Source organism: Cnephaeus nilssonii, assembly GCF_951640355.1.
Source record: "Cnephaeus nilssonii genome assembly, chromosome: 7".
Taxonomy (NCBI): Eukaryota; Metazoa; Chordata; class Mammalia; order Chiroptera; family Vespertilionidae; genus Cnephaeus; species Cnephaeus nilssonii.
Window position 1 is genome coordinate 83,727,814 of NC_137078.1, and position 24,316 is coordinate 83,752,129.

The window sequence follows — 24,316 nt, forward strand, 5'->3', positions numbered from 1 at the left end:
TTGATCCGGAAGCCTGTCCCAGGCAGCAGGTCTGTCTGTGCCCACGTTAGGCAGCCAGGTGGGAACACTGATAGATGGCGGGTCTGTGAGCATCGGAGTCCCTGGTCCAGTAAGGCCTCAAGCTCACTGGGTGGGACACTTGGGAGTTTTAGGGGTGCTCGCACTCCTTCCTAGGCCCCTCCTTGTCTTCTTGGCTCAGCTTCCTCGCAGACTCCCCCTGTTCTGGGCCCAGAGCCAGGCTGGCCGGTGCCTGCACGTGGTAGATGCTGAATAAATGTTTGTTTCGGTAGGTGACACCTCTCGCCCTATCTGTCTTCTTCCCCCTTAACTGGCTCTCACATGTGGGGGAAATAAATAGCTGGCCACTCCTCCGAGGAGGGTGGGATGGGGGTGGAGGGAGGGCAGTCGGTGTGGGCCCCTGCTGTGTGGCCTTGGAGTTCCTTCCCCTCTCTGGCCAGCCCAGGACGCTAGGAGAGGGACTCAAGCTGGACCTGGGACATGTTCTGATTTCCAATTGGGGTGGGTTCTAGCAAACACCACCATCATGTCTGGGTCTGTTGCGGGGCTGGCCTGCACACGGCTGGCGAGTGCCGAGCAGAGGACTGGAGACCACGGGAAGCAGTGAGTCCAGGACAAGCAGGTCAGGCTGCTCTGTCACTTTTTCCTGCTTGATGGTCTTCCCGGGTGCCAGGCTGGTGGGGAGTTTTTGTCACAATGATGGTCAAGACACCAAAACAGGAGCTGGATAAGGGGATTCTTGGCTCAGTTTGCAACAGATTGAAGGCTTCTCTAGAATGCTTATTCATAAATGGGTGTCAGGTTCATTAATAAATAGGTGGATGGCTGCTGGGCAAAGCTGATATAAATAACTGTTTCCAGTGACCCTGCCATGAGGTGGGGGGAGGGAGCTTAGGAGCAGCGGGTTTATTGATATTTCCCTGGACCGGATTCTGTGCGGGCGTTCACTGCGGCCAGGGAGATGGCTCACACACAGCTCTCCTTCGAACGGCTCATGGGTGGGAGGAAGTTCAGACAGTCAGAAGATGGAATCATCTGTGAGGAGAGGGCACACCGAAGAGGGGGCAGCCCATTCTGCCTGGGAAGTGGGGGACAAAGAAGACTTCACAGATGAGGGATCATTTGAGGTGGGTTTTGAAGGCCAAGTAGGAGTTTTCCAGGCAAAGAAGGTCGGGAACAAGCAGTGGAGGTTTGAGAGGAGATGATGATCCTGTTTTGAACATGCTGAGTGTGAGCCCTCCCCCCCACCGTCGGGAGACCTGTTCAGGAGGCAGCAGACTAGACAGGAGTGAAGGGGAGGTGGGTGGGGAGCTGTCTGGGATAATGGCTTGGCAGCAGCCATTCAGAGGGGTTAATGAAGCCTGGAGCAGGGACGCAGAGTGTGCAGTGAAAACAGGACAGCGCGGATGCCTGAAGCAGCAGGAAGATGGACCAGTAGGCAGACTGGGCCCGAGGAGCCAGAGAGGCAGGAGGAGAGCAGGAGGGTCAGGGGAGGGAGTGTTTCGAGGCAGGAAGAATCAATGGGGACAAATGCTGCCCAGGGGTCAAGTGAGACGAGGCCTGCGACGTGTCCATAGGATTTAGCAGCAAGGAGGCGTGGGTGACTTTGTCAAGAATGGTTTCAGCAGGAAGATGCGGTCAGAAGCCAGACTGCAGTGGATTAGCAGGCGAGGTGACATTTGAGCCAGGACGTGAGTGGCAGGTGAGAAACTGGAGTGCCAGCTGTGACCCACTCCTTGATGGCGGAGAGGAGCCAGAGGGCCGTGGCCGGAGGAGGATGGGGGGCCAAAGGAGGGCTCCCCGCGGAATGGAGGAGGCCTGGGCACATTCCTGAGCTGCGCTGAGGAGAAAATGCTGACGGAATGCTGAGGGGAGAGGGAAATGGATGGAGCCCTCCTGGGAAGAGCGGAGGAGTGGGAGGCGGGACCAGCCGAGGGGCTGGCCTTTGTGAGGAGAAGAGCTGCAGGACAGTTGGGGGGTGGCGGGGTGGGACAGGACGTGGGTGTGAGGGGGTTCTCCTGTATTATAGCATCTGCCTTGTCTGTAACGAGCTTGTCACCGAGGGAGTGGGTGGACATGGGCTTGAGGGGAGAGGTCAAGGTCTGAGACAGCCAGCGAGGTGGGGAATGGGGCAGGCAGGGAGCCGAGAAGGGCTGCTGAGAAGCCTGGGTGCCCAGCGGATGTGCAGCCTGGATCTGTCGTGGTGCCAGTTGGCACAGCTGTGGGTCTCTTCAGCAGCCCGGGGGTGGGTGTGGAGAAGGCGGCTTGTCACACGGCTCCGGGGTGGGGGACTGGCTGAGCGGGTGTGGTGGGAGGGCTGGCTGAGCAGATTCAGAAGCTGGCAGGCGTGGCACCAACACCTTCTCAGTGGTCCCGATGGAGGTAGGGCCCAAAGGGAGGCCAGGAGGCCCCTCAGATACTGTTCAAAGGGAGGAGGCCCAGGGGCTGAAGGGTGGCATGTGTGGGTGAAGAAGAGGGGGAGATGATAAAAATAAACCAGACAGTTCCTGCCTCCTGAGCATTCGCCATGTGCCAAGCAGTGTGCCGAGGGCTTCGGGGCCTGCTGTGAGGGAGTATTCGAATATTGTGTCATATTGTGTGAAAATGAGGTCAGAGAGGCAGCGGCATGTGCCCAAGGTCGCACAGCTGGGCAGTGTCCACACCCCAGTCGGGCTCCAGGCCTGCCTGACTCCGAAGATGTTTGTGGGTCCGGAGGCAGAGAGGGTGCAGTTCGGGGGACGATGCAGAGCAAGTCTCAGGACTGGCGGCTGCCGTGGAGCGGAGGGCCTGGCGCTGATGAGACTAGAAGCTGGGCCGAGTGGCCGCCGAAGGCCCCCCGGACAGCAGTTTCCTCCGGGTGGCCACTCTTCACGCCCGGCCGGGAAGAGCTTCTCTCTGATGCAGAGCCTGGACTGGGCGCCAGGGGCCGGGAAGAGCACAGCCCTCTTGGGTTCCCTTAAACACAGCGCCTGTTGTGTGCTGACGAGGCTTTTAGAAACAGGAGGGGGTCTGGGGTTGGGGAGAGGAGTGCCTTCTGGTCTGCGGGCAGCGTGGCTGAGCCCTGTCCCCAGATGCTGTTCCAGGTCCACTTGCCCAGCAGCCTCTCCCTGAGCTGGGTCTTCCCCCTTTGCACTCACGTCTGCCCATCTTGCTGCCCAGCCTGTGGGCAGGGCCTGGAAGAGCTGCTGTCTGAGCAGGAGGAGCCAGCTCTGGGGCACGGAGCCCCCAGCCCCTCCTCCAGCGCTGGTGGAGCTCCAAGGCCTAGAGCCCTGTGAGGCCGGGGCCGAGGCAGCATTGCCGCTGGAGGGCCTGCTGCTCTCCTGGCCGGAGGGGCAGTGGGAAGGAGGGTCTCCTGGAGGTGGGCACCTGCCCTCAGCCCTTGAGTCTCAGGGGAACTGCCTTCTGACCTGGGCCTTCAGGTCAGTCCAGTGCTGCGTGGGGAGCCAAATCCAGGCCCAAGACCCAGCCCTGGCTTGTTGTGAACCGTGCCCCCGAGGCAGGCTTGGGGGTGGTCACAGCCGCCTGGCTGGGTGTTTGTCAGCCCTTGGAGTCAGCCGTGTGAGGGGAAAGAGCTTGGGTTTCAGGCTCACCAAGTTGTGTGGTCTTGACAAGTCACTTCTCCTCTCTGGTCCTCAGTTTCCTCATCTCTAAGCAGAGAGGGGGTCCCTACTTCCCGGGGGAGGATTAAAGAGATGGGTGCGGACAGCGCTGGGCACGGAAGTCTCCCAGAGCTCATTAAGGAGTGGCCACTCCCCTCGATGCTCCCCGGTCTGCCTGAGGCAAGAGGAGGAAAAGGAAGGTGTGAGGTTATGGGCGAGTCCTGTGTGGCCTTCTGAGCCTCAGTTTCCTTATCTGTAAAATGGTGGTGGTGGGGCAGGGGGCAGGACTTGATGCTCTCTCAGCATCGTCTGCAGTTGGTTCCAGACCCTCAGGCTGAGGGCGAGCGAGGCTGCCCTCCCGGTGCCCCTCCGGCAGGACAGAGCTGGCCTTGGCTAAGCCCCTGCCACCACCTCCGTGTTCCAGGTGAGGAGCCGGAAGAGGAGCCAAAGGTGAAAACCCAGTGGCCAAGGTCTGCAGATGAGCCGGGGGTATACCTGGCACAGACAGGTAACGCGGGCCCGCCTCCCTCCCTCTACGGCGGGGGCCCGACTGTGTGGCATCTGGTGGCATGTGTGCTTGGCATGTGCCCGTCCGTGTCTGTGTTCTGGAGCTCAGTCGCCTCTTTCTGTCACGTGAGGCCTGTGGGCAGGGCTGGGCTGCCTCCTGGAGGGCTTGTCACGTGGGGTCAGGGCCGGAGGATTCCGATGAGACGGAATGCTTGGGCGGTGCCCGCTGCCGCCGACGCTGCCCCTCTCTTGTAGGTGACCCCGCGGCTGAGGAGTGGTCCCCGTGGAGCGTGTGTTCCCTGACGTGTGGGCAGGGTCTGCAGGTGCGGACCCGCTCCTGTGTGTCCTCCCCCTATGGGACCCTGTGCAGCGGGCCTCTGCGGGAGACCCGGCCCTGCAACAATTCAGCCACCTGCCCAGGTATGCCCATCCTCCCGCCCGCTCTGCCCGCGGGGCGAGGGCCCGCCCGGGACTTGGGCAGGTTCATCTTCCTTTCATTCAGCAAATTTGATTGTCCCCCACGCTGTGCCCAGCCCCACCCAGGGCACGGGGGACACAGATGGAGCAGACCAAGGCCCACACCAGTGGGCTGGGTTCTGGGCACATCACTCCCCGGATGCCTGGGGCCTGGTCATCAGCTTATCTCTTTACCCTCTTTGCCCTTCGTGTTCCCTGTGCGCTGACCACACCAGCACCCCTGCACTTTCCCACTGCCCTGTCTTTCCTTATTCTCGTCCTATTCCCCACCCTCCCCACCTGGACCATCAAAATTCAGCCCGTCCTTCAAGATCTAAGACAAATGCCCCTTAAAAAAAAAGAAAAAGAAACCTTCCCTGATCATCCCTTCGCTCCTCTGACTCCCCACCCCACTCCCCAGGGAGCCTCCTGGGGCGCCCCGAAGCCTTCCCTGGTTCAGCATGGAGTTGAGTGTGCATGTGCCTGCTGGGAGGGGGAGTCCTGGGCTGGGGCACCTTCTGCAGTCCTGCTCCTCGCGCCCCGAGGGGAGTGCAGTGGCTGTGGAATTGAAGCAGGGCTACCTGGGAAGGGGTCCTGATACCTGGGAAGGGGTGTGGCAGGAGCTTGCAAAGGGCTGGGGCAAAGCTGTGTTCTGGAGTGAGCTCTGTGTCAGTGTCCGTGTAGAGGTTCACGTCTATTTGTGTGTCCATGCGCTTGGGGTCAGAGGGGCACGTCTGCTCCAGGCCTGCTGTGTTGGCTTCTTGCTCTGGGTCTGGGGGTGGGGAGGGCGGGGAGGGATAAAGTAGGGTAGGGTACGTGTAGATCTTGAGTCTTTTCCTGGTCTTCCCTGTGCTCCCAGGAGAGGATCCCCCCCTCCCCTTCTGGGCTGATCCTAGGCTCCTGTCTGGGTGTCTTGTGTGACTTGGGACTGTAAACTGTTGTCATCCACACCTCCCCGCCCCCCCTCCCGCCCAAGGGTGGGGCCTAGGACAGAGCCAATGAGGAGTGGTCGCAGCACTGCCGGAGCTCCTGATTGGTGGGTGGACGGGCAGTGGGCGGGGCCAAGGTGCAGCCCAGCCCCCAGCCACGTGCTTCCTTGCAGTGCACGGCGTGTGGGAGGAGTGGGGGTCCTGGAGCCTGTGCTCCCGCAGCTGCGGGCGGGGGTCCCGGAGCCGGATGCGGACCTGCGTGCCCCCCCAGCACGGCGGCAAGGCCTGCGAGGGTCCTGAGCTGCAGACTAAGCTCTGCAGTATGGCTGCCTGCCCGGGTCAGTAGCGCCCAGGGGCTTCCAGGCGGGCGCTGCCCAGCCGGGTGGGGGTTGGGGTTGGGGTTGGGGTCGGGTTCGGGAGACTCAGAGGAGGCAGGCATGTCCCATGCCCTGCCTCTGGGGGCCCCATGACCAAGCATGGGGAGACTGTCAGCGTGGGAGGTGACCTGGCCCAACCCAGTTGGAATTGGCACATGGTGACCCCATCCAAGGGGGGTCTGCTTGCCAGTGCCCTTCCCCCAAGCCCTGGGCTACCCTTGCTGTTCATAGCACTTTGGTGCTCACGGCCTCCTGCGCTGTGAAAGGACGCAAAGCTGGGCCTTGAGTTAGAGAAAGATCAGTCCGAAGGGGACCCGTTTCCCCAGCCAAATGAGAACGGGTGCCTCCTGCTGAGTGGAGAGGTGCCTTGTGTCCCTGGAGCGGGTGAGAAGCAGGCGGTACCCGGCCCAGGCACCACCTGCTCCCTCCAGCCCCCTTTCACCTTCCGCTCCCCCCTCTTCATCCACCCCTCTCAAGTACCAATGCTTAGCAGGCCCTGCCATCTCCCTGCGGTGCGCTGCCCCCTCCGATCCCCACACCCCTCGCTCAACGGCCACCCCTGCTTGTGTCTCCCCATGCAGTGGAAGGTCAGTGGCTAGAATGGGGTCCCTGGAGCCCCTGCTCCACGTCCTGTGCCAATGGGACCCAGCAGCGCAGCCGGAAGTGCAGTGTGGCGGGTCCGGCCTGGGCCACGTGTCCGGGTGCCCTCACGGACACCCGCGAGTGCGGCAACCTTGAGTGTCCTGGTGAGTGCTTGCACGGGTGGCAGGTGGCCATGCTGGCCCGGGGGGCCCCGGAGGCCGCTCAGTGCACCCCCTCTCCTGTAGCCACAGATGGCAAGTGGGGACCGTGGAACTCATGGAGCCTGTGCTCCAAGACGTGTGACACAGGCTGGCAGCGCCGCTTCCGCATGTGCCAGGCCCCGGGCGCGCAGGGCTACCCCTGCGAGGGCCCCGGAGAGGAGGTGAAGCCCTGCAGTGAGAAGAGGTGTCCAGGTATGGCTCGCAGGACCCTGGGGGTTGGGGCACAAGCATGTGGGCCTGGCTGAGCCCCGTCACTGTGCCCGCAGCTTTCCACGAGATGTGCAGGGACGAGTACGTGATGCTGATGACGTGGAAGAAGGCGGCTGCTGGCGAGATCATCTACAACAAGTGTCCCCCCAATGCCTCAGGTGAGGGGCAGGTGGCTCCCCCGCAGGCCCCCACCCCTGTCACTCTTGCTGCCCCCTTCTGGGTTTCCAGCTTCTTGGATCATCCTGAGGAGCAGAATGAAGTGGGTGAGAGCTCAGCTCCCACACCCAGCCCTCTGTCCTGTCCCCTGCAGGGTCTGCCAGCCGCCGCTGTCTCCTCAGTGCCCAGGGCGTGGCCTACTGGGGCCTGCCCAGCTTTGCCCGCTGCATCTCCCACGAGTACCGCTACCTGTATCTGTCCGTGAGTGTTCCCTGCTGGGCTGGGGCCACACGAGATCTACCCCAGACGCTGGTAGGGGGCGGAGGGAGAGTTTAATTCTCACACATGCCCATGTGCCTTGGCATATGTATGCTGTGCTCACTTCTGCCAGGCTGTGCCTCTCCTTGTCTGGCAAACTCCTACTCATATCTCAAGGCCTAACTCTCAAGAGTATTCCCTTATCCCTGGGCCTACCTCTGTTCCTACAGCTCTTCAGTCATTAAGTGTAATGAGTGCTGTCCTGTTAGACTGGGAGTTCCTTGATGGCCAAGGGACAAAGTTGAACTTATTTTTATGTCCCCAGTGCCCAACTTAGGGCCTGTCTTGGGGTAAGAATGTTTTCAGTGAATGTGGCCTGTGTGTACTTGAAACTTGTATTTGAGAGAGAAAGAGAGAGAGAGAGAGAGAGAGAGAGAGAGAGAGAGAGAGAGAGAACGAACATGAATGAGCTACACTGCATGTGCGCCTGACCCTTTTGGGATGGGGAACACCCTATTCCTGTATCATGCTTTTCATCTTTATATGTACATCTGAGCACCTTCCTTCACTAGCTATTTCTCTTTTAGCCTTTTAAAAGCATCTTTAGAGATTCTCTCTATGGGTCTCTTTCTCCAACTCTGTCTCTCCATGAGTTCCTTTGAGCATCTCTGCCTCCCCCCCACCCCCCAGGCCTGCAACTCCCCCCCTCCCTTCTCTTTCCTCCAGATGCAAGGAGTGGGCGGACTGGAGTGGGATGGGCCAGGGGTGGTCCCAGCTCCCAACACTCCGATGACAGTAGCCCACCTGTCACCTGCAGCTTCGTGAGCACCTGGCCAAGGGGCAGCGCATGCTGGCGGGGGAGGGCATGTCACAGGTGGTGCGCAGCCTGCAGGAGCTGCTGGCCCGGCGCACCTACTACAGTGGAGACCTGCTCTTCTCTGTGGACATTCTGAGGAACGTCACTGACACCTTCAAGCGGGCCACCTACGTGCCCTCCGCTGATGATGTGCAGGTACCTCCCTGCCTTGCTGGAGGGAAGGAGGACCGAGGGTGCAGAAGCGCCAGACTGAACGAGTCTGGGCCCCTATGGCAGAGTCTGCTGGGGGTGGGATTGTGGCTGTGATGGGGACGCTCTGGTCCCTGGGGCTGGGGCTTCCTGACAGTCACTGCTCGCTCCCCAGCGTTTCTTCCAGGTGGTGAGCTTCATGGTGGACGCGGAAAACAAGGACAAGTGGGATGATGCTCAGCAGGTGAGGGGCTAGGCTTCTGGTTTCCTCCCCCACGGATCACCTCCATCTTGGACCCTTACATACCTCCTGTCCCCAGGTGTCCCCTGGCTCTGTGCACCTGCTCCGGGTGGTGGAGGACTTCATTCACCTGGTGGGCGATGCTCTCAAGGCCTTTCAGAGCTCCTTGATTGTCACGGACAACTTGGGTACAAGAGGCCGGTGGGGAGGGTGCTGGCTGTGGAGCCCAGGCCCCCGTGGAGGAGGGATGGTTTCTGAGGCTGCTCCTGTCCCTCTGTCTTGGGGCCTTGTCTTTTCCATAGTTCACTCGTATTTGTATCTTTCTCTCCACGTTCCTTCCCCTCCTTCGTCTCTGTGTTGTGTCTCTCTGTGTGGGGGTCTCTGCACCTCTGGGTTGGTACCGATCTTGGTGTCTGCATCTGCTTTCCTGGTGTGTGTCCCCCACATGTCTCTCTCCCTTGTGTCTGTCCTCCATGTGTCCGTCTGTCTCTGCTGTCCCCCGGCCCGCCCCCCTGCAGTGATCAGCATTCAGCGAGAGCCAGTCTCAGCAGTGTCCAGCGACATCACATTCCCCATGCGGGGCCGCAGGGGCATGAAGGACTGGGTGCGGCACTCTGAGGACCGCCTCTTCCTGCCCAAGGAGGTGCTCAGCCTCTCCTCCCCAGGGAAGCCAGCGGCCTCTGCAGCATCCAGCAGCCCTGCCAGGGGGAGGGGCCCAGGAACAGTGCCCCCTGGTCCAGGCTACTCCCATCAGCGCCTCCTCCCGGCAGACCCCGAGGATTCCTCCTCCTACTTTGTGATTGGTGCTGTGCTCTACCGCACCCTGGGCCTCATTCTGCCGCCCCCCAGGTGAGTCCCTGGGAAGGGTGGATGGGGCTTCCGAGGGACCAGGGAGTTCCAGCTGAGAGAAGGTGGACCGCGCCTGTGCGGGCCACAGAGAGATCCAGCTGCACCCTCCTGCAGCCTCAGGGACCCCTCGCCTGGCTCTGGATACAGGTGCTTCTCAAAGGTGTCTATGAAGCTCCCGGAGGCTTCCCTGGGGTTCAGGGGCTGTTGGACTGAGCTCCAGACCTCACCCGAAATCCTGGGGCCCCCTGAGCTCTAGGCCTCTCCCTGGACTTGACCCCTGGTACCCCCCTCCCCCAATCCAAAGCACCTTCGGGGTTCCTGACTGGGTGTGGGCACCCGCTGGCAGGAGCTGACCTCAGAACCTGTCCCCAGGCCCCCGCTGGCTGTCACATCCCGGGTGATGACAGTGACTGTGCGGCCCCCTACGCAGCCGCCAGCCGAGCCCCTCATCACGGTGGAGCTCTCCTACATCATTAATGTGAGTGGGGGCTCGGCAGGAAAATCCCAACGTGGGCGACCAAAGGCCTGTCTGATGGGGAGGTGGTGTGCACATGGCAGGCTGACCCTCTGGCCCGTGGGGCCTGCGTGGCAGGGCGGGTGGTGGTCAGGGTGGTGAGCCCCCAGCCCACACTGCGCTCATGTCTTCTGCTCCCCAGGGCACCACAGATCCCCACTGCGCCAGCTGGGATTACTCCAGAGCGTGAGTCGGGCAGGGGCTCTGTGTGGAAGGCCAGAGGGCTCCTTGGTGCCATCTTGGCCTAAGGGATGAAGGACTCTCCGCGGCCTGCCGTGTGGGTGTGGCCTTGCCCGGATTCACCTCATTGGGCAGAGGCCAGTGGGATGGGGGTGGAGCCATGAAGCTGGGCTGGGGCTCATTCCCCCTCTCCCCCCACCTAAGCGATGCCAGCTCAGGGGACTGGGACACCGAGAGCTGCCAGACCCTGGAGACCCAGGCAGCCCACACCCGCTGCCAGTGCCAGCACCTGTCCACCTTTGCCGTGCTGGCCCAGCCGCCCAAGGACCTGGTGAGTCGGGGGTGCCACCTGTGACAGTGTCGGAAGGGACCGGGTGACCCCACATGGGTGTCTGAGCAGCTGTACTTCTGGGGCTGCACATGGAAGTCTGTGCCCTTGGGACGGTGCTCACAGTGATGACATGTGCCTGGGGATGTGTGGCGGTGGGCATTTGTGAGTGTGTACACACGTGTGCGTATCTGGTTGAATGCACAAAAGCGTGGGTGACTGAGCATAAACGTGCCTCCACGTGTGTGACTGGGTCTGCGCTGTGTACCTGTGAGGACCGTGGTGAGTCCCCTTCTGTGTGTGGCTGTGACAACGGCACAGGCGCCAGTCCCTACCAGGCAGGGAGTGGGGGGGGTGGAGGGCACCCCCTTCACTGCGGTGACCCATCTGAACCTCCGATCATCTTCCCCAGACCCTGGAGCTGGCGGGCTCCCCCTCGGTCCCCCTCGTGATTGGCTGTGCTGTGTCCTGCATGGCGCTGCTCACCCTGCTTGCCATCTACGCTGCCTTCTGGAGGTAGGTGGGATGCTGGGGAGATGGGATGGGAGGTGACCAGTCATCCCAGGTTGGGCTGGGACAGCCAGCTCCTCTGTCTCTGCCTGCTGTCCCCTCAGGTTTATAAAATCTGAACGCTCCATCATCTTGCTCAATTTCTGCCTGTCCATCCTGGCGTCTAACATCCTGATCCTGGTGGGCCAGTCGCGGGTGCTGAGCAAGGCAGGTGCAGGCTCATGGGGTATCAGGGAGTGCGAGTGGGGTGAAGGGGGTGAAGGTAGGGAGTGTTTGCAGGTGATGGCGCGTGCGTTTGTGTTTATGCACCTAAGTGATGGATGTTTCTGTACACTCCAGCTGTGTGTTGGGTGAGGGTGTGGGAAATGGTGTGTGAGCATACATGCAGGCGTTGGAGAGGAGGGGGTGTGTACTTGAGTGATGTCTGTGTGCATCTGTGAATGTCTACGTGAGTCAGGCGCCTGTGTGCACATGTGTGGGCGGGTGACGTTTGTGGAGCCTGAGCCTTCTCACGTCTGGACACGTAAGAGCCTCACAAGGCCTTTGGTGCCATCTGCCTGTGGATGACCTGGGCTGGCTGTCCCTTATGCCCCCCTCGCCTTCTCTGCACAGTGCCAGCACTGTGGGTGCCAGGTGTGGGGCCACCCGGCCGTGACGTGGCAGGCGCTCCTGTCTGTCCCCCTCCCTGCCAGCCCCATCTGTGTGTGGGCAGCCTGCCCGACCGCCTCTCGGATGCTGAATGCTGTGTGCATGTCACCAGGCCTGTGTCGTGCTGTGTGTGGGTGCAGGAAGACGGGGGTGCCTGGCAGGGCTCTGTGGGGGGGCGGAGCTCGGGTGGGCAGCTATGGCAGCCCAGCGCGGGGCGTGGGAAGCCTGGCGCCTCCCACACTGGCTGCTGCTCAGGGCCACTCCCTCCTCTTCCCTCTCCTTGTAGGGTGTGTGCACCATGACAGCCGCCTTCCTGCACTTCTTCTTCCTCTCCTCCTTTTGCTGGGTGCTCACTGAGGCTTGGCAGTCCTACTTGGCTGTCATTGGACGGATGCGCACCCGCCTTGTTCGCAAGCGCTTTCTCTGCCTGGGCTGGGGTGAGCAGGGCCTGTGCTGGACTCTGCCAATGGGCGTTGGGGGCGGGGGCAGCCAGATAGGTTCAGCTTCGGCCATGGCCCCCTTCTGTGGGCACGAGAGACACCTGGGCTGGGGGCTGGGCGGATGAGCGGTCCCTGAGGACTAGCCGTCTCATCCGGGCTCCTCTTCTCCCCCAGGTCTGCCTGCCCTGGTGGTGGCCGTGTCTGTCGGCTTTACCCGCACCAAAGGATACGGTACATCCAGCTAGTACGTGGGCCTCCCACAGTGGGCAGTGGGGGTCACGGAACCTGCGAGGGCCCCAGACTGGGCCCCCGGCCTTTCCAGGCTATACCTCTGGCCCACACCTGCTGTGGGGCTTTGGGCACATCCTTCCCCATCTCAGAGCCTCAGTTTCCCTGGTTGTAAACGGATGTGCTAGGATTGTAATCTCTAAGAACTATTTAGTTCAGGGGTCTGCCTTGTTTGATCCCCAGGGGGCTGGGCTTGATGGTCTTCACTTTTGCCAGAGGGGAAACTGAGGCTTGGCTAGAGCCAGTGGCTCCTCTAACCCTATCTGGGGCTCGGCCTCATTTGCTGATGTGGGCCTGGCAGCTCCGCAGGCTCTGAGGGATGGCATTTTAGGGTGGGGAGGAGCCTGCGTGGGTGTCTGATGCTCTCTCTCCCCCCAGCTGCTGGCTCTCCCTCGAGGGGGGCCTGCTCTATGCCTTTGTGGGCCCTGCAGCCGTCATTGTCCTGGTATGTGCCCCACTCAGTGTCCCGGGAGGGGTGTGGCCCCGGGGGTCGACTCCTCTCTGCACTCCAGCTCCCACCTGGGGCTTTCCCTGCCAGGAGGGCACCTGGTGATCCTGTCTCCCTCACCCCACTCCACGGGGCCCCCAGGTGAATATGCTCATCGGAATCATCGTCTTCAACAAGCTCATGGCTCGAGATGGCATCTCAGACAAGTCCAAGAAGCAGAGGGCCGGGTAAGGGGGCGTCTCTGTGACTTGGCCTTGTGGGAAATGGTGTCGGGAGGGAGGGCTCTGGGCACTCTTGGAGTCAGGGCTTGACAATGCGACTGACCGGGGCCCCCTAACCTTGGTGCGTCAAGGGTGCAGGCAAGGTGGGCACTTGGAGTGCTCAGCTGCAGCCCCTCGCCCACCCTAACCCACCTCTCTCTCTCTCACCTGCCCTCCCCTCCCACCCTGCTCTGGGGCGCACGCTGCCCCTCTCCTCCCACTTCCCATGTGTCTCCCCCCTTCTCCCGTGTCTGTGCTGCCCCCGAGGTCGGAGCGGTGCCCCTGGGCCAGCCTGCTCCTCCCCTGCTCAGCGTGTGGAGCGGTCCCCAGCCCCCTGCTCAGCTCAGCCTCGGCCAGGAATGCCATGTTAGTTGTGCCCCACGGGGGGCGGGGAGGTGGGTGGGCAGTGACCTTGGTGGGGGGAGGAGGGATATCAGCCCAGTGCCCTGGAAAGCTTGGTGTCCAGATGGCAGAGGGTATCGGGAGTGAATGTCTGTGCTTCCTTGGAAAATGCTGGGTTCCTGTGCCCACCCTCTGCTCCCACCCCTGTGCTCACTGCCAGCTTAGGTTTTATCCAGGCCCAGCTGAAGACCCCCCTTACACCTCCACCTGCAGAAGCTTATAGTCCTTAGAATTCTTGAGGCCATAGAACCTTAGGATGAGAATGATAGAATCTTAGAATAAGACAGTCGGAAGCTAAGAATGTTAGAATGTGAATCATATATAGCCTTATCGTCTGTCATGGAATCTGAAAGGTAGAATTTTAGAGGTATTGAATCTCAACCAGTTGGGAGATAGAGAATCTTGGAGGTAGAGAATTATGTCACTGAGATACCCCTGTCCCTGGTAGCTGAGAATCTTAAAATTTCAACCATGCACAAATCCACAAGGGCCTCAGGGCCAACCTCCCGCCCAGGGCCAGGAATCCATCTCAGCCTCCCTGACCGGTGGGGTCCAGCTTTATCTTGCACACTTCCAGGGTCAGAAGCTCACTGCCCCTGGAGGCGGTTGGCACCATTTCTGGGAAGCTCCGTGGAGTCGGGAGCTCGCTGTCCCTTGGGCTGCCAGCTGCCTCTCTGACCCAGGCTGTCAGAACTCGCAGATAAAAGCCTGGGCTTCGGAGGCAGCCAAACTGGGTCTGCATCCCAGCGTGGTCTCTCTGCCCAGCTGGGCGCACTCCAGTTTCTTCATCTGTAAATTGGGATAATAATCCCCATGGCTGTTTGTTGGAGTTGTTTTGATTACAGTGTGAACTAATGTATGTAAAGTGTTCCGTGTAGGGCCTGGCAGAGAATAGGTGGTTAATCAATGGTAGCTCTTATGACTGCGATTAGGCCCTCTCTTGGTCTTGGCTCTGCCCCCGGGGGCTGTGGAGACCACTGCGCCTGCCCCCACGCCAGGCTGAGCAGCTCCCCACCGCTCTTCGAAGGACAGATCTTGGCCCCTTGCCCCTCTTTCTGCCTTGTCCAGAGCTGTGTCCCCCCCTTGCCTGACTCTCCCACCTGGGGTGTTCATGAGGCAGAGGGGCTGGGTATGGCATGGCACCTGGCCCAGTAGGGCAACACTGCCCTCCTGCACCCAGGAGGGCGGTTGGCACTGGTGGCTGGATGCAGGGCCCATCTTCTGCCTTTTCCCCTCTGCCCTCCCCTGTTAAGGAGGCGAGGCATGTGTGGGTTTGGCCCTGATCCCGGCTTTTATCCCCAGCCCTCTGAGCAGGCACTGGGGGCCTGGGCCCCCTCCTTGGGGAATTGAAAGGGAGGGGAGCCTCTGATGCACTGGCCCTGGCCCCAATCTTCTCCCCACAGATTTGTGCTCTGTGACATCCTCTGTGGCTGTGCCTGTTTAATCTTTCTGACTGTGTGTCTCTGCCTGCCTCAGTCTCTCACTGTGTCTGCCATCTCTCTCTGTCCCTGTCCTCTTCTTCCTCTCCCGGAATCTCTGGGGATGTGGCCCAGGCTGTGATTTTGTACAAATTGGAGCTGAAAGTCACAGCAGTGTCTCCCTTCTCCTCCTCTTCCACTGTCCTAGTCCACCTTCTCCACCTCTGTCCCCTGATGCTGCCTCTGGCTGTGGCTCAGTCCCATTGTGTCTGTGTGTCTGTCCCTCCCACCTCTCCGGGTCCCTTCCCCGGCCCCATAGTTCTTACTTTCTGTCTCTGTTCTGTTTCTCCGACCCCAGCTCCTCAGCCCGCCTCTGCTTTGGGACATTACTGAGGCCTTGGAGGGTGGGGCCCTGTCAATCCTGGGCAGCTTAAGGGCCCCGGGCTCAGTGCAGGCCTGGCTCAGCTCACCCTGTTTGCTGGTGTCACCCTGACGGACCCTCTGCTGTGTCTTCAGGGCCTCACTCTGGAGCTCCTGCGTGGTGCTGCCCCTGCTGGCGCTCACCTGGATGTCCGCCGTCCTGGCCATGACAGACCGCCGCTCCGTCCTCTTCCAGGCCCTCTTTGCTGTCTTCAACTCCGCCCAAGGCTTCGTCATCACGGCCGTGCACTGCTTCCTGCGCCGAGAGGTGGGCTGGGCCTCCTGTCCTTGGGCACCCACCTCGCCAGGCCGGCTCTCGCTTCTCCCCATGTGCAGACAGAGAGGATGGAGGCCCCAGCCAGGCCTCCAGCTGGGCAGCCCTGGGTGTGGAAGCTGAGAGCCTGGGGCAGCCTTGTCCCCGGCCTCCTGGGCTCCTGCTCCCCTCAGCCTTCCCCTAGGCTGGATGTGCTTCTGTCCTTCCAAACCGCCTGGGAGCCTGGGTGGGAGGCACGGCCAGCTGCGGCCAGCGGCCCTGTGGCGGCCTCAGGCCAGCAGGCACCCACTGCCCCCAGGTCCAGGACGTGGTGAAGTGCCAAATGGGCGTGTGCCGGACCGATGAGAGCGAGGACTCCCCTGACTCATGTAAGAACGGGCAGCTGCAGATCCTGGTGAGTGACGAGGCCTGGCAGGGTCGGTTCTGAGCACGCCCCCACCCCCATTTCCCTGCTCCAGGCCCCTCACCTTCCCCATCCATGGCAGGGAGGGGACAGAGGCCAGGTTTGGTTCAGTCTCAGCCACTGACCACTGGGTGGCATTGGGCAAGTCTTTCTCTCGTTCAGTTTTTAAACCTGTCGAGTGGGTTTGGAGTAGACATGTCTGGGGTCCCGGGGGCTCTGTTGGGTGTGCCCTGGGTAGCACCTCTGGGTGGGTAGGGAGGGGACTGAGCCCCCCCACCCTGATACATTGATTCTCTCTCTGCCCACCTGCTCTGTCCCTCTCTGCCTATAGTCAGACTTTGAAAAGGATGTGGATCTGGCTTGTCAGACAGGTGAGTCTGCTGGCACAGAGCTGAGCATGACCCCCGGGAAGGCCAAAGAAGGGAGGGCCCCCAGCCCCACTGTGGGAGGCCCGAGAGGGCTCTGACTGTAGAGTTTAGCTTTAGGGTCAGGCAGCCCTTAGCGGATTCCAGGCTGTGAACACACTTACTGTGTAACTTCGGGCCGCTTTCCTCTCTGAGCCTTAAACGGGTTAGGAGGCATCAAGTGCCTAGCAGGGTGCTTGGCACATAGTAGCTGTTACAGTGTAGTCTTATTTCCAGGATTCCTACCAGATTCCCTTTCCAGTTCTGTCTCCTGGAGAGGAGCTGCCCAGGGAGGGGGCGGGGGAAGGCCCTGTGACAGCCTCAGGGCTGTGGGGTCAGAGGTCAGGAGCCGGCCTGTAGGAGTTGGGCCTTGGCTTTGTTCCTTGCGCTGCCTTGCTGTGGGTCTGTGGGCCAGTTGGTGTGGGCGAGAGTACCAATCACCCAGCCATCTCGCCAGGACTGTTTGCTTCTCTGAGCTCAGGGGCTTAGTACTGACCAGTCTGGGCAGGGGCATCTTGGGGTTCCCCCTCCCCAGAACTTACCTCCCTCCCACTCCTGCCCCCAGTTCTGTTCAAGGAGGTGAACACTTGCAACCCGTCCACCATCACGGGCACCCTGTCCCGCCTGTCCCTGGATGAGGACGAGGAGCCCAAGTCCTGCCTTGTGGGTCCGGAGGGTGGCCTCAGCTTCTCAACGCTGCCTGGGAACATCCTGATGCCCATGGCAGCCTCGCCAGGGCTGGGGGAGCCGCCGCCCCCCCAGGAGCCCAACCCCGTGTACATGTGTGGGGAGGGCAGCCTGCGGCAGCTGGACCTCACGTGGCTACGGCCAGGCGAGCCAGGCTCCGAGGGGGACTACATGGTGCTGCCCCGAAGGACTCTGAGCCTGCAGCCTGGCGGTGGGGGTGGAGGTGGTGAGGAGCCCCCAAGGACCCGGCCCGAGGGCACCCCCCGACGCTCCGCCAAGGCGTTGGCCCATACGGAAGGCTACCCCAGCTTCTTATCTGTGGACCCTTCGGGCCTGGGGCTGGGCCCTGCCTATGGGTCTCTACAGAACCCCTACGGGATGACCTTCCAACCGCCACCACCGACGCCCAGCGCCCGCCAAGTGCCCGAGCCGGGAGAGCGCAGCCGGACCATGCCCCGCACTGTGCCCGGCTCCACCATGAAGCTGGGTTCCTTGGAGGTGAGGCTCTGTAGGGCTGGGAGGCCTGCCACCAGGTGCCTGAGACTGTCTGAGTCCCGGGCAGCAGCCGGGAAGGGACAGCCAGCAACCTCCCCAGAGCAGCATCTTTGTACCACGTCGCTGTGCATCTCCTCCTCTGCTAGTGCCCACGGCAAATCCAAGGGAATCCTGCTCCTCTGGACTCCCCAAGGGGGCTTGGACTTCACGCTCGGAGGGTGCCCTGTTCTCACTTGCTTTAGTGCCTGCTTTGGGGTGAATGGTTAGAATGGGCCTTCCTTTAAGGGGCCTGTGGCTCAGGGCAGGCACTGAGAGCCTGGGCCTCCTGGTCACACAGATCTGGGTTCAGATCAGAGCGCTCTGGTCAGCAGTGAGATCTTGAGCAAAATCTCTCTCTGAGCCTCAGTAGATCTCTCCTAGCATTCATATCTCTGAGCCTCAGTTTCCTCATTTGTAAAGTGGAGATAACAGAGCAGCTTCTTTGTGGATGGAGTTGTGAGGACTAGTTAATTGATATAAAACATTTATCTCTGCAGGGCGGGTAGAAAGTGCTAGATGATTGGGGATTACTGCCAACATCATCCCTGAAATCAGCCTCAGCATGGCCCGTAGGCCTGTGGCAATTGACCCTCCCCTTTCTAAGAAAATGTAAGCCCCGCTCTCTGCCCCCTGTGTGGTTTCTGTGGATGCCCCACTTTCCCTCTGGCCTCCTCAGACTTGCTCCCTGCACAGAATCACTGGGAACAGGCAGACGGTAGTGACATAGAACTCTGGAACATTCTAGAACTCTAGTTGGAGGGATGAGGGGGCTGTGGGTAAGGAAGGGGGCAGGAGTCAGGGCTCAGACACCGTTGGCTGCTCATGCTCGGCCTCAGAATCCTGCTCCCCATCCTCCGCACGGAGGAAATTAAGTTAGCATCGAGGAGCTTCACAAGTTTAGATTTTTTCCCAAAATGTTTCTTGAACATTTGGTGCCTGCTCCTGTTACAGATGGCAAAACAGGAAGGCGTAACAAAGACAAAACCCAATACCGGCATTGGGGATGGGGGTGAGCTCAGCCTCATGGTTTCGGTCTGTGGACACCTGCCTATGGTGGACCACACAGGAGGGGCCAGCGTTGGGCTCCTTGTGTGGGAGGTGGCAATACATGTGGCGGCATCTTTAGGGGTCAAGGATGACTTCCCAAATTCTGGTGTGCGTAACTGCAGTGGGGCAGAGGGGGGGGTGGTGGATTTGCGGTGGGGGGATTCCAAATTCATTCCGTTGGGCACAGCTGTGGGTATTGGGAAGGGAGAGGTGTGCTGCCCCCAGAAGTAGAGGCGTGGCTGGGAACGGGGGACACACGTGTGCGTGGTGAAGGGCAGGAGAAGGTCCAGGGCAGATGTGCAGGGCCTAGTGTTGGGGAAGCCAGGGTGGCCGGTGGAGGGAAGCAGGCAACCAGGGGAGTGGTGCCCTGAAGGCCGGTGGTGGGGAACATGTCTGCGGGCCTGGGACTTGGGAGATCTAGATGGTGTTTTAGCCGCATCCTTGAGGGCCTCGGGGCAAGTCCCTCCTCCTCTCTGGATCTCCGTTTCCCCCGTGTAACCGGGGAGAGTTGGCCTTGGTTTCGTGAGTGCTCCATGCCAACATTCTAAGACCCTGAGGCCTCCTCCTTGGGTGGCACTGGACACTGAGTGGGTTGTTAGGGCCCCGGAGGTGGATCTTGGGCAAATGAGGGCCAGAGAGGCCAGTGAGGGGGTGGGGAGGCCAGGGAGGCAGGGCCTGGTTTTTGAGGAAAAGGGGCAAGGCAGGGTTAAAAAAAGGACTAAAAACCCTCGTCCTGTGTTTGCTGGACAAATGGAGGGTTCTGGGCAGAGGGGAGCCCGGGGCTGGCAACGAGAAAGGGGCAGGATGGGCAGAGGGGTAGAATCCAGGGCACAGAGGCAGGAGCGTCTGCTCTCATCGTGTCCCTGCCACCTTGGAAGCCTGTACTGGGGCATTGGCCCAGGTGCGGTTGCGTGTCTGCGCGTGTGCCAGTGTGTGCGTCCTGTGAGCGTCTGCCTGCATGGGTGCCCTGCAGGGGGCCTGGGGGCAGAGCCGCAGCCCTGTGGCAGGGCAGTGCCTCGGCTCCTCATCTCCTCGTCCCCCAGGCCTCAGCCCCTCTTCCCACAGCCCCAGGGCTGCCTTTTAAGGATCCTGAGCTCCTAGGCCCAGGCAGGGGGCAGCCCCTGGGGTACCAGGTTTCCGGTCGGTAAAGCCCCTGCGTGTGGCAATAAACTTTCCTCTCCTTCACGGCCTCCTTGCTCCTTCCAGAGAAAGAAGCTGCGGTATTCGGACCTGGACTTTGAGGTAAGTGCCGTGTGTATGTGTGTGGTGAGGGGGTGGGGGTTGTCCCCGGAGAGTCCACTCCTGAAATTAGCCCAAGCCCCATTGCAGAGCCTGACCTGTGGGATCCTCCCAACACCCCCTCCCTGCCCAATCCCGTAGCTCTGGGTGAAGAGGGAGCCAGGCCTTGTCCCAGAGGGGCCAGCAGAGGCAGGGATGTGGGGACCCAGGGTGCCGAGTGCCCTGAGTGCAGGGCTGGCTCACGGTGCTGCCCCCGGGTGGGGGTGGGGGGGCACCGCCTCTGACGCCCTGTGGCTCCCAGAAGGTGATGCACACCCGGAAACGGCACTCGGAACTCTACCACGAGCTTAACCAGAAGTTCCACACCTTCGACCGCTACGGCAGCCAGTCCACGGCCAAGGTGAGGGTTCCTCCTGGGGCTGCCCTGCCCGCAGCTCAGGGCCCAATCTGGTGCAGTGGCCCCGGGGGTCAGACCCTGACCCATGGCCCCCGTTACAGAGGGAGAAGCGCTGGAGTGTGTCCTCGGGTGGGGCGACCGAACGGACTCTGTCCAGCGTAAGTCCCCCTGGGCTGGGTGGGGGTGAGTGGGCTCTGTCCACCTCCCCTGCCTGGACAAACTCAGCCTGCCTCGCCAAGGGCCTGCCCGTGCCATAAGCAACAGTTCTGGGGTTGCACGGGGATAGGGAGCATTGATGGGGGCTCCTCCGGGGTCTTCAGGAGGGTGGGCAGAGCACAGATTTGAACCCAACTTGGGCACCTGATTGCTTAGTGACTTCGTGCATCACTGGCTCTCTCTGGGCCTCCTCAGTTTGCTCTTCTGCACAGTGGGTGAGAAAGTATTGTTCCATCTCCATGGGCCCCTCCTGCTCCCTCCACAGGAGAAGCCCAGTCCGGGGGAGCGCCCTAGCTTGGCCCAACAGCGGCGACACCAGAGTTGGAGCACCTTCAAGTCTATGACGCTGGGCTCACTGCCCCCCAAGCCCCGAGAACGGCTGGCCCTGCACCGGGCAGCAGCCTGGGAGCCCACAGAACCACCGGATGGTGACTTCCAGACAGAGGTGTGAGTGCCACGCCAGACTGCCCTCTGCGAATAAAAATATATATATCTCTCTATTTTCACACTCCACTTTGGAACTACCCAGGAGCCAGCGCCCCCTCCCCTCTCCCGAGGGCTGGGCAGGACGGTGCGGTGGACTCAGCTGGTCTGGGGGAGCCAGACTCGGTGTCGCCTGGGGGCCAGGGCCCTTCCCTGTTTCTTAGAGGCCCCTCGGGCACTGGAGCCCCATCTTTGCCCCAGCCTGTCTGTCCCTGTCCTGGGCTGGGGAGGGGGAGGGGAACTTTGTTGGGAATAAACTTCACTCTGTGGATTTTGCTGCGGAGCTGTTTGCTTCCCTCCGGGGAGGGCCCAGCCCTGGGACCCCAACAGCTTTGTTTATCTCCCTGGTTCACTTCGCTTGGTCTCATCAAAGTGTGTGATGGGTCAGTCCAGCCCTGACTTGGAGTGAGGGGCGCCCGGGCTCTGACCCTGTCTTTGCCCTTGAATCCCTGGGCGACCTCGGGCACACCCCTTTCCCTGTTGGGACCTGGGGTAAGCAGGTTGGGAATGTGGGGTGGGGCCCCTAGCAGCTGGCCTTCCCCAGTGGCTCTGATGGTCATGGCTGCCTTTCCCTGGGGCCCAAAGGCCAGACTTTAGTGACCTCAGTTTCCCCATCAGTGAAATGGCGATGGTACTAATCCTTACCTCTTCGGGTTGTTACGAGGATAAAACAAGTTACTATGTAAAAAGCCTAGCGAGTACCTGGCACAGAGTAAGCTCTGTGAGTATCAGCTGTCAGTCCTTGGCACTTGGTCTCGAGCTGTGCTCTGTGTTAGGAGCTTCACACACACGACCCCTGACCCCTCACCACAACCTCACTGGGAGGTTTTAGGTTGCCCATTTTGTGGATGGGAAAATAAGGCCAGAGATGGGCGTGACTTGCTCAAGGCCACAGTCAGAGGCAGGGCTGGGACTTCACCTTTATTAATATCCCCTGGTAGGACAGGGAGCTCGAGCTCAGCTTCTCAGCACCTGATCTTCATGGCTGCAGGGAGCTGGGTGCGATAGAGCCTCAGGTTCCAGGGCTCAGGGTGGGTGTGGGGTGGAAGGGACAGGCTGGCTTGGTGTCAGAGGACAAGGATGGGAGGCTCCTTGCTGGGGTATGTTCTCTACATGCCTGAGTGAACCCAGCCTTCCTCACTGCGTATCCAGAAATCGATGTGAACTTATTCATGGGGAGCAGTTTGCAAGTGATATCTACCCCTCCCCTGGTTATTCCTTCCTGGGCCTGGATCCTATTCTAGGACCCCAAGTGGGAAGCCAGTCCTGGGTGCTGTCCAGGGTTCTGAAAGCGACCTGCTGCCCTCCCAAGAGATAACGAGACAGCTTGAGAGGCTCACCCAAGCTCAGCTGCAGCCTCTCCTTGCCTTCCAGACTGTGGCAGGGTCATGGGTGAGCAGACAGCCTGACTTCCATAAGACCAGATCCCAGGGAATGTTCAATTAAAAAAAAATGCAAACTACATCTGTAACTTTACATCTTCTAGTAGTTATTTTTTAAAAGTTTTTAAAAGGTGGAATTCATTTTAATAATATATTTAATGCAACATATTAAAAAACACCATTTCAACTAATAAATTATCAGCAAGATACTTTTAAATATATATTGATTTCAGAGAGGAAGGAAGAGGGAGAAAGAGAATCATTGATCGGCTACCTTGTGCACACCCCTCACGGGACTGAGCCCACAACCTGGGCAAATGCCCTTGACCAGAATTGAATCCGGGAACCTTCATTCCACAGGCCAACACTCTATCCACTGAGCCAAACTGGCTAGAGCTCAACATTCTTTTTTTGTACTGCATCTTTTATTTTTTATATTTTAAAATCTTTATTGTTGAGATTATTACAGATGTGCCCCCCCATTGCCTCCCTCCACCTGGTTCCAGCCCCGCCCCAGGCCTTCGCCACCCTATTGTCTGGGTCCATAGGTAATGCATATATGCACATAGATCTTTGTTTAATCTCTTCCTGCACCCCACCCCCCTTCTCTCTGAGAATTGTCAGTCTGTTCCATTTCCATGCCTCTGATCCTATTTTGTTCACCAGTTTATTCTGTTCATTAGATTTCTTATTTGTTTCTTTTGATTTTTAGATTCAATTGTTGATAGGTATGTATTTGTTGCCATTTTCTTGTTCATATTTTTTTATCTTTATCTTTTTTTTCTTCTTCCTCTTCTTAAAGAATACTCTTCAATATTTCATGTAATACTGGTTTGGTGGTGATGAACTCCTTTAGCTTTTTCTTGTCTGTGAAGCTCTTTATCTGACCTTCAATTCTAAATGATAGCTTTGCTGGGTAGAGTAATCTTGGTTGTGGGTCCTTGCTATTTATCACTTTGAATATTTCTTGCCACTCCCTCTGGCCTACATAGTTTCTGTTGAGAAATTAGCTGACAGTCGTATGGGCATTCAATTGTCGGTAACTAACTGCTTTTCTCTTGCTGCTTTTAAGATTCTTTGTCTTTAGCCCTTGGCATTATAATTAGGATGTGTCTTGGTGTGGTCCTCTTTGGGTTCCTCTTGTTTGGATTCTCTGTGCTTCCTGGACTTGTAAGTCTATTTCTTTCACCAGATAGGGGAAGATTTTTGGCATTATTTCTTCAAATACGTTTTCAATATCTTGCTCTCTCTCTTCTTCTGTCACCCCCATAATATGAATGTTGGTACACTTGAGGCTCCTTACACTATATTCATATTTTTGGGTTCTTATTTCTTTTTGCTCTTCTGGTTGGATGTTTTTTACTTCCTCATACTTCATATCATTGCTTTGATTATCAGAATCCTCTAGTCTACTGTTGAATCCCTGTATATTATTCTTTATTTCAGCCAGTATATGCTTAATGTCTGACTGGTCCTTTCCATGTGTTTGGCCTCACTAAGATCCTTGAAAGTCTCACTATGTCCCTTAGATGTTTCTAGAAGATTCTTGAGTAACCTTATAACTGTGGTCTTGACCTCTATATCCAGTAGTTTGCTTTCTTCCATACCTTTCATTTGTGACATGTTTCTTTGTCTCCACATTTTGGTTGCTTCCCTGTGTTTGTTTCTATGTATTGGGTAGAGCTGCTAGGTCTCCTTGAGTTGATAGAGTGGCCTTGTGTAGTAGGTGTCCCATAGGGGTCCATGGGTCAGCCTCCCCAGTCACCTGAGGTGGACACTCTAGGTGCACCCCTATGTGGGCTGTGTGCACAGTCTTGTTGTAGTTGAGTCTTGATTGCTGCTGGTGTCACTGGGAGGAATGAACCTCTAGGCCAATTGGCTGTGGGGACCAGCTGCGACTACAGTGGGAGAGCTGCTGTGCAGGAGACCCCCTATGGAGCAGGACTTGCAGGTGCTCACTGAGTCTGCCCCTTAAGTGTGTTGCT

General features: G+C 59.2%; 1 protein-coding gene across 13 annotated transcripts in view; it reads left to right on the plus strand.

Moving 5' to 3' along the window:
* The window catches only part of ADGRB2 (adhesion G protein-coupled receptor B2), a 35,913-nt gene extending 14,589 nt beyond the window's left edge, over nucleotides 1-21,324 (plus strand). The window contains exons 3-31 of one of the 13 annotated variants that reach the window (XM_079777967.1): nucleotides 4,042-4,125; nucleotides 4,380-4,544; nucleotides 5,683-5,847; nucleotides 6,468-6,632; nucleotides 6,714-6,881; nucleotides 6,956-7,057; nucleotides 7,210-7,316; nucleotides 8,131-8,325; nucleotides 8,495-8,563; nucleotides 8,640-8,748; nucleotides 9,079-9,409; nucleotides 9,782-9,887; nucleotides 10,066-10,109; nucleotides 10,308-10,434; nucleotides 10,844-10,947; nucleotides 11,046-11,148; nucleotides 11,876-12,026; nucleotides 12,204-12,273; nucleotides 12,696-12,762; nucleotides 12,907-12,992; nucleotides 13,293-13,391; nucleotides 15,362-15,533; nucleotides 15,838-15,933; nucleotides 16,274-16,313; nucleotides 16,912-17,531; nucleotides 19,821-19,856; nucleotides 20,155-20,253; nucleotides 20,352-20,408; nucleotides 20,732-21,318. In XM_079777967.1, the coding sequence (XP_079634093.1) occupies nucleotides 4,042-4,125; nucleotides 4,380-4,544; nucleotides 5,683-5,847; nucleotides 6,468-6,632; nucleotides 6,714-6,881; nucleotides 6,956-7,057; nucleotides 7,210-7,316; nucleotides 8,131-8,325; nucleotides 8,495-8,563; nucleotides 8,640-8,748; nucleotides 9,079-9,409; nucleotides 9,782-9,887; nucleotides 10,066-10,109; nucleotides 10,308-10,434; nucleotides 10,844-10,947; nucleotides 11,046-11,148; nucleotides 11,876-12,026; nucleotides 12,204-12,273; nucleotides 12,696-12,762; nucleotides 12,907-12,992; nucleotides 13,293-13,391; nucleotides 15,362-15,533; nucleotides 15,838-15,933; nucleotides 16,274-16,313; nucleotides 16,912-17,531; nucleotides 19,821-19,856; nucleotides 20,155-20,253; nucleotides 20,352-20,408; nucleotides 20,732-20,917 (3,923 nt within the window). In that variant the 3' untranslated portion in view covers nucleotides 20,918-21,318. Of the gene's footprint in view, nucleotides 1-4,041; nucleotides 4,126-4,379; nucleotides 4,545-5,682; nucleotides 5,848-6,467; nucleotides 6,633-6,713; nucleotides 6,882-6,955; nucleotides 7,058-7,209; nucleotides 7,317-8,130; nucleotides 8,326-8,494; nucleotides 8,564-8,639; nucleotides 8,749-9,078; nucleotides 9,410-9,781; nucleotides 9,888-10,065; nucleotides 10,110-10,307; nucleotides 10,435-10,843; nucleotides 10,948-11,045; nucleotides 11,153-11,875; nucleotides 12,027-12,202; nucleotides 12,274-12,695; nucleotides 12,763-12,906; nucleotides 12,993-13,292; nucleotides 13,392-15,361; nucleotides 15,534-15,837; nucleotides 15,934-16,273; nucleotides 16,314-16,911; nucleotides 17,532-19,820; nucleotides 19,857-20,154; nucleotides 20,254-20,351; nucleotides 20,409-20,731 lie in introns of all 13 variants that reach the window. The other 12 variants (XM_079777969.1, XM_079777964.1, XM_079777971.1 and 9 more) reach the window with 12 other exon arrangements.
* Nucleotides 21,325-24,316: the final 2,992 nt, after the last annotated feature.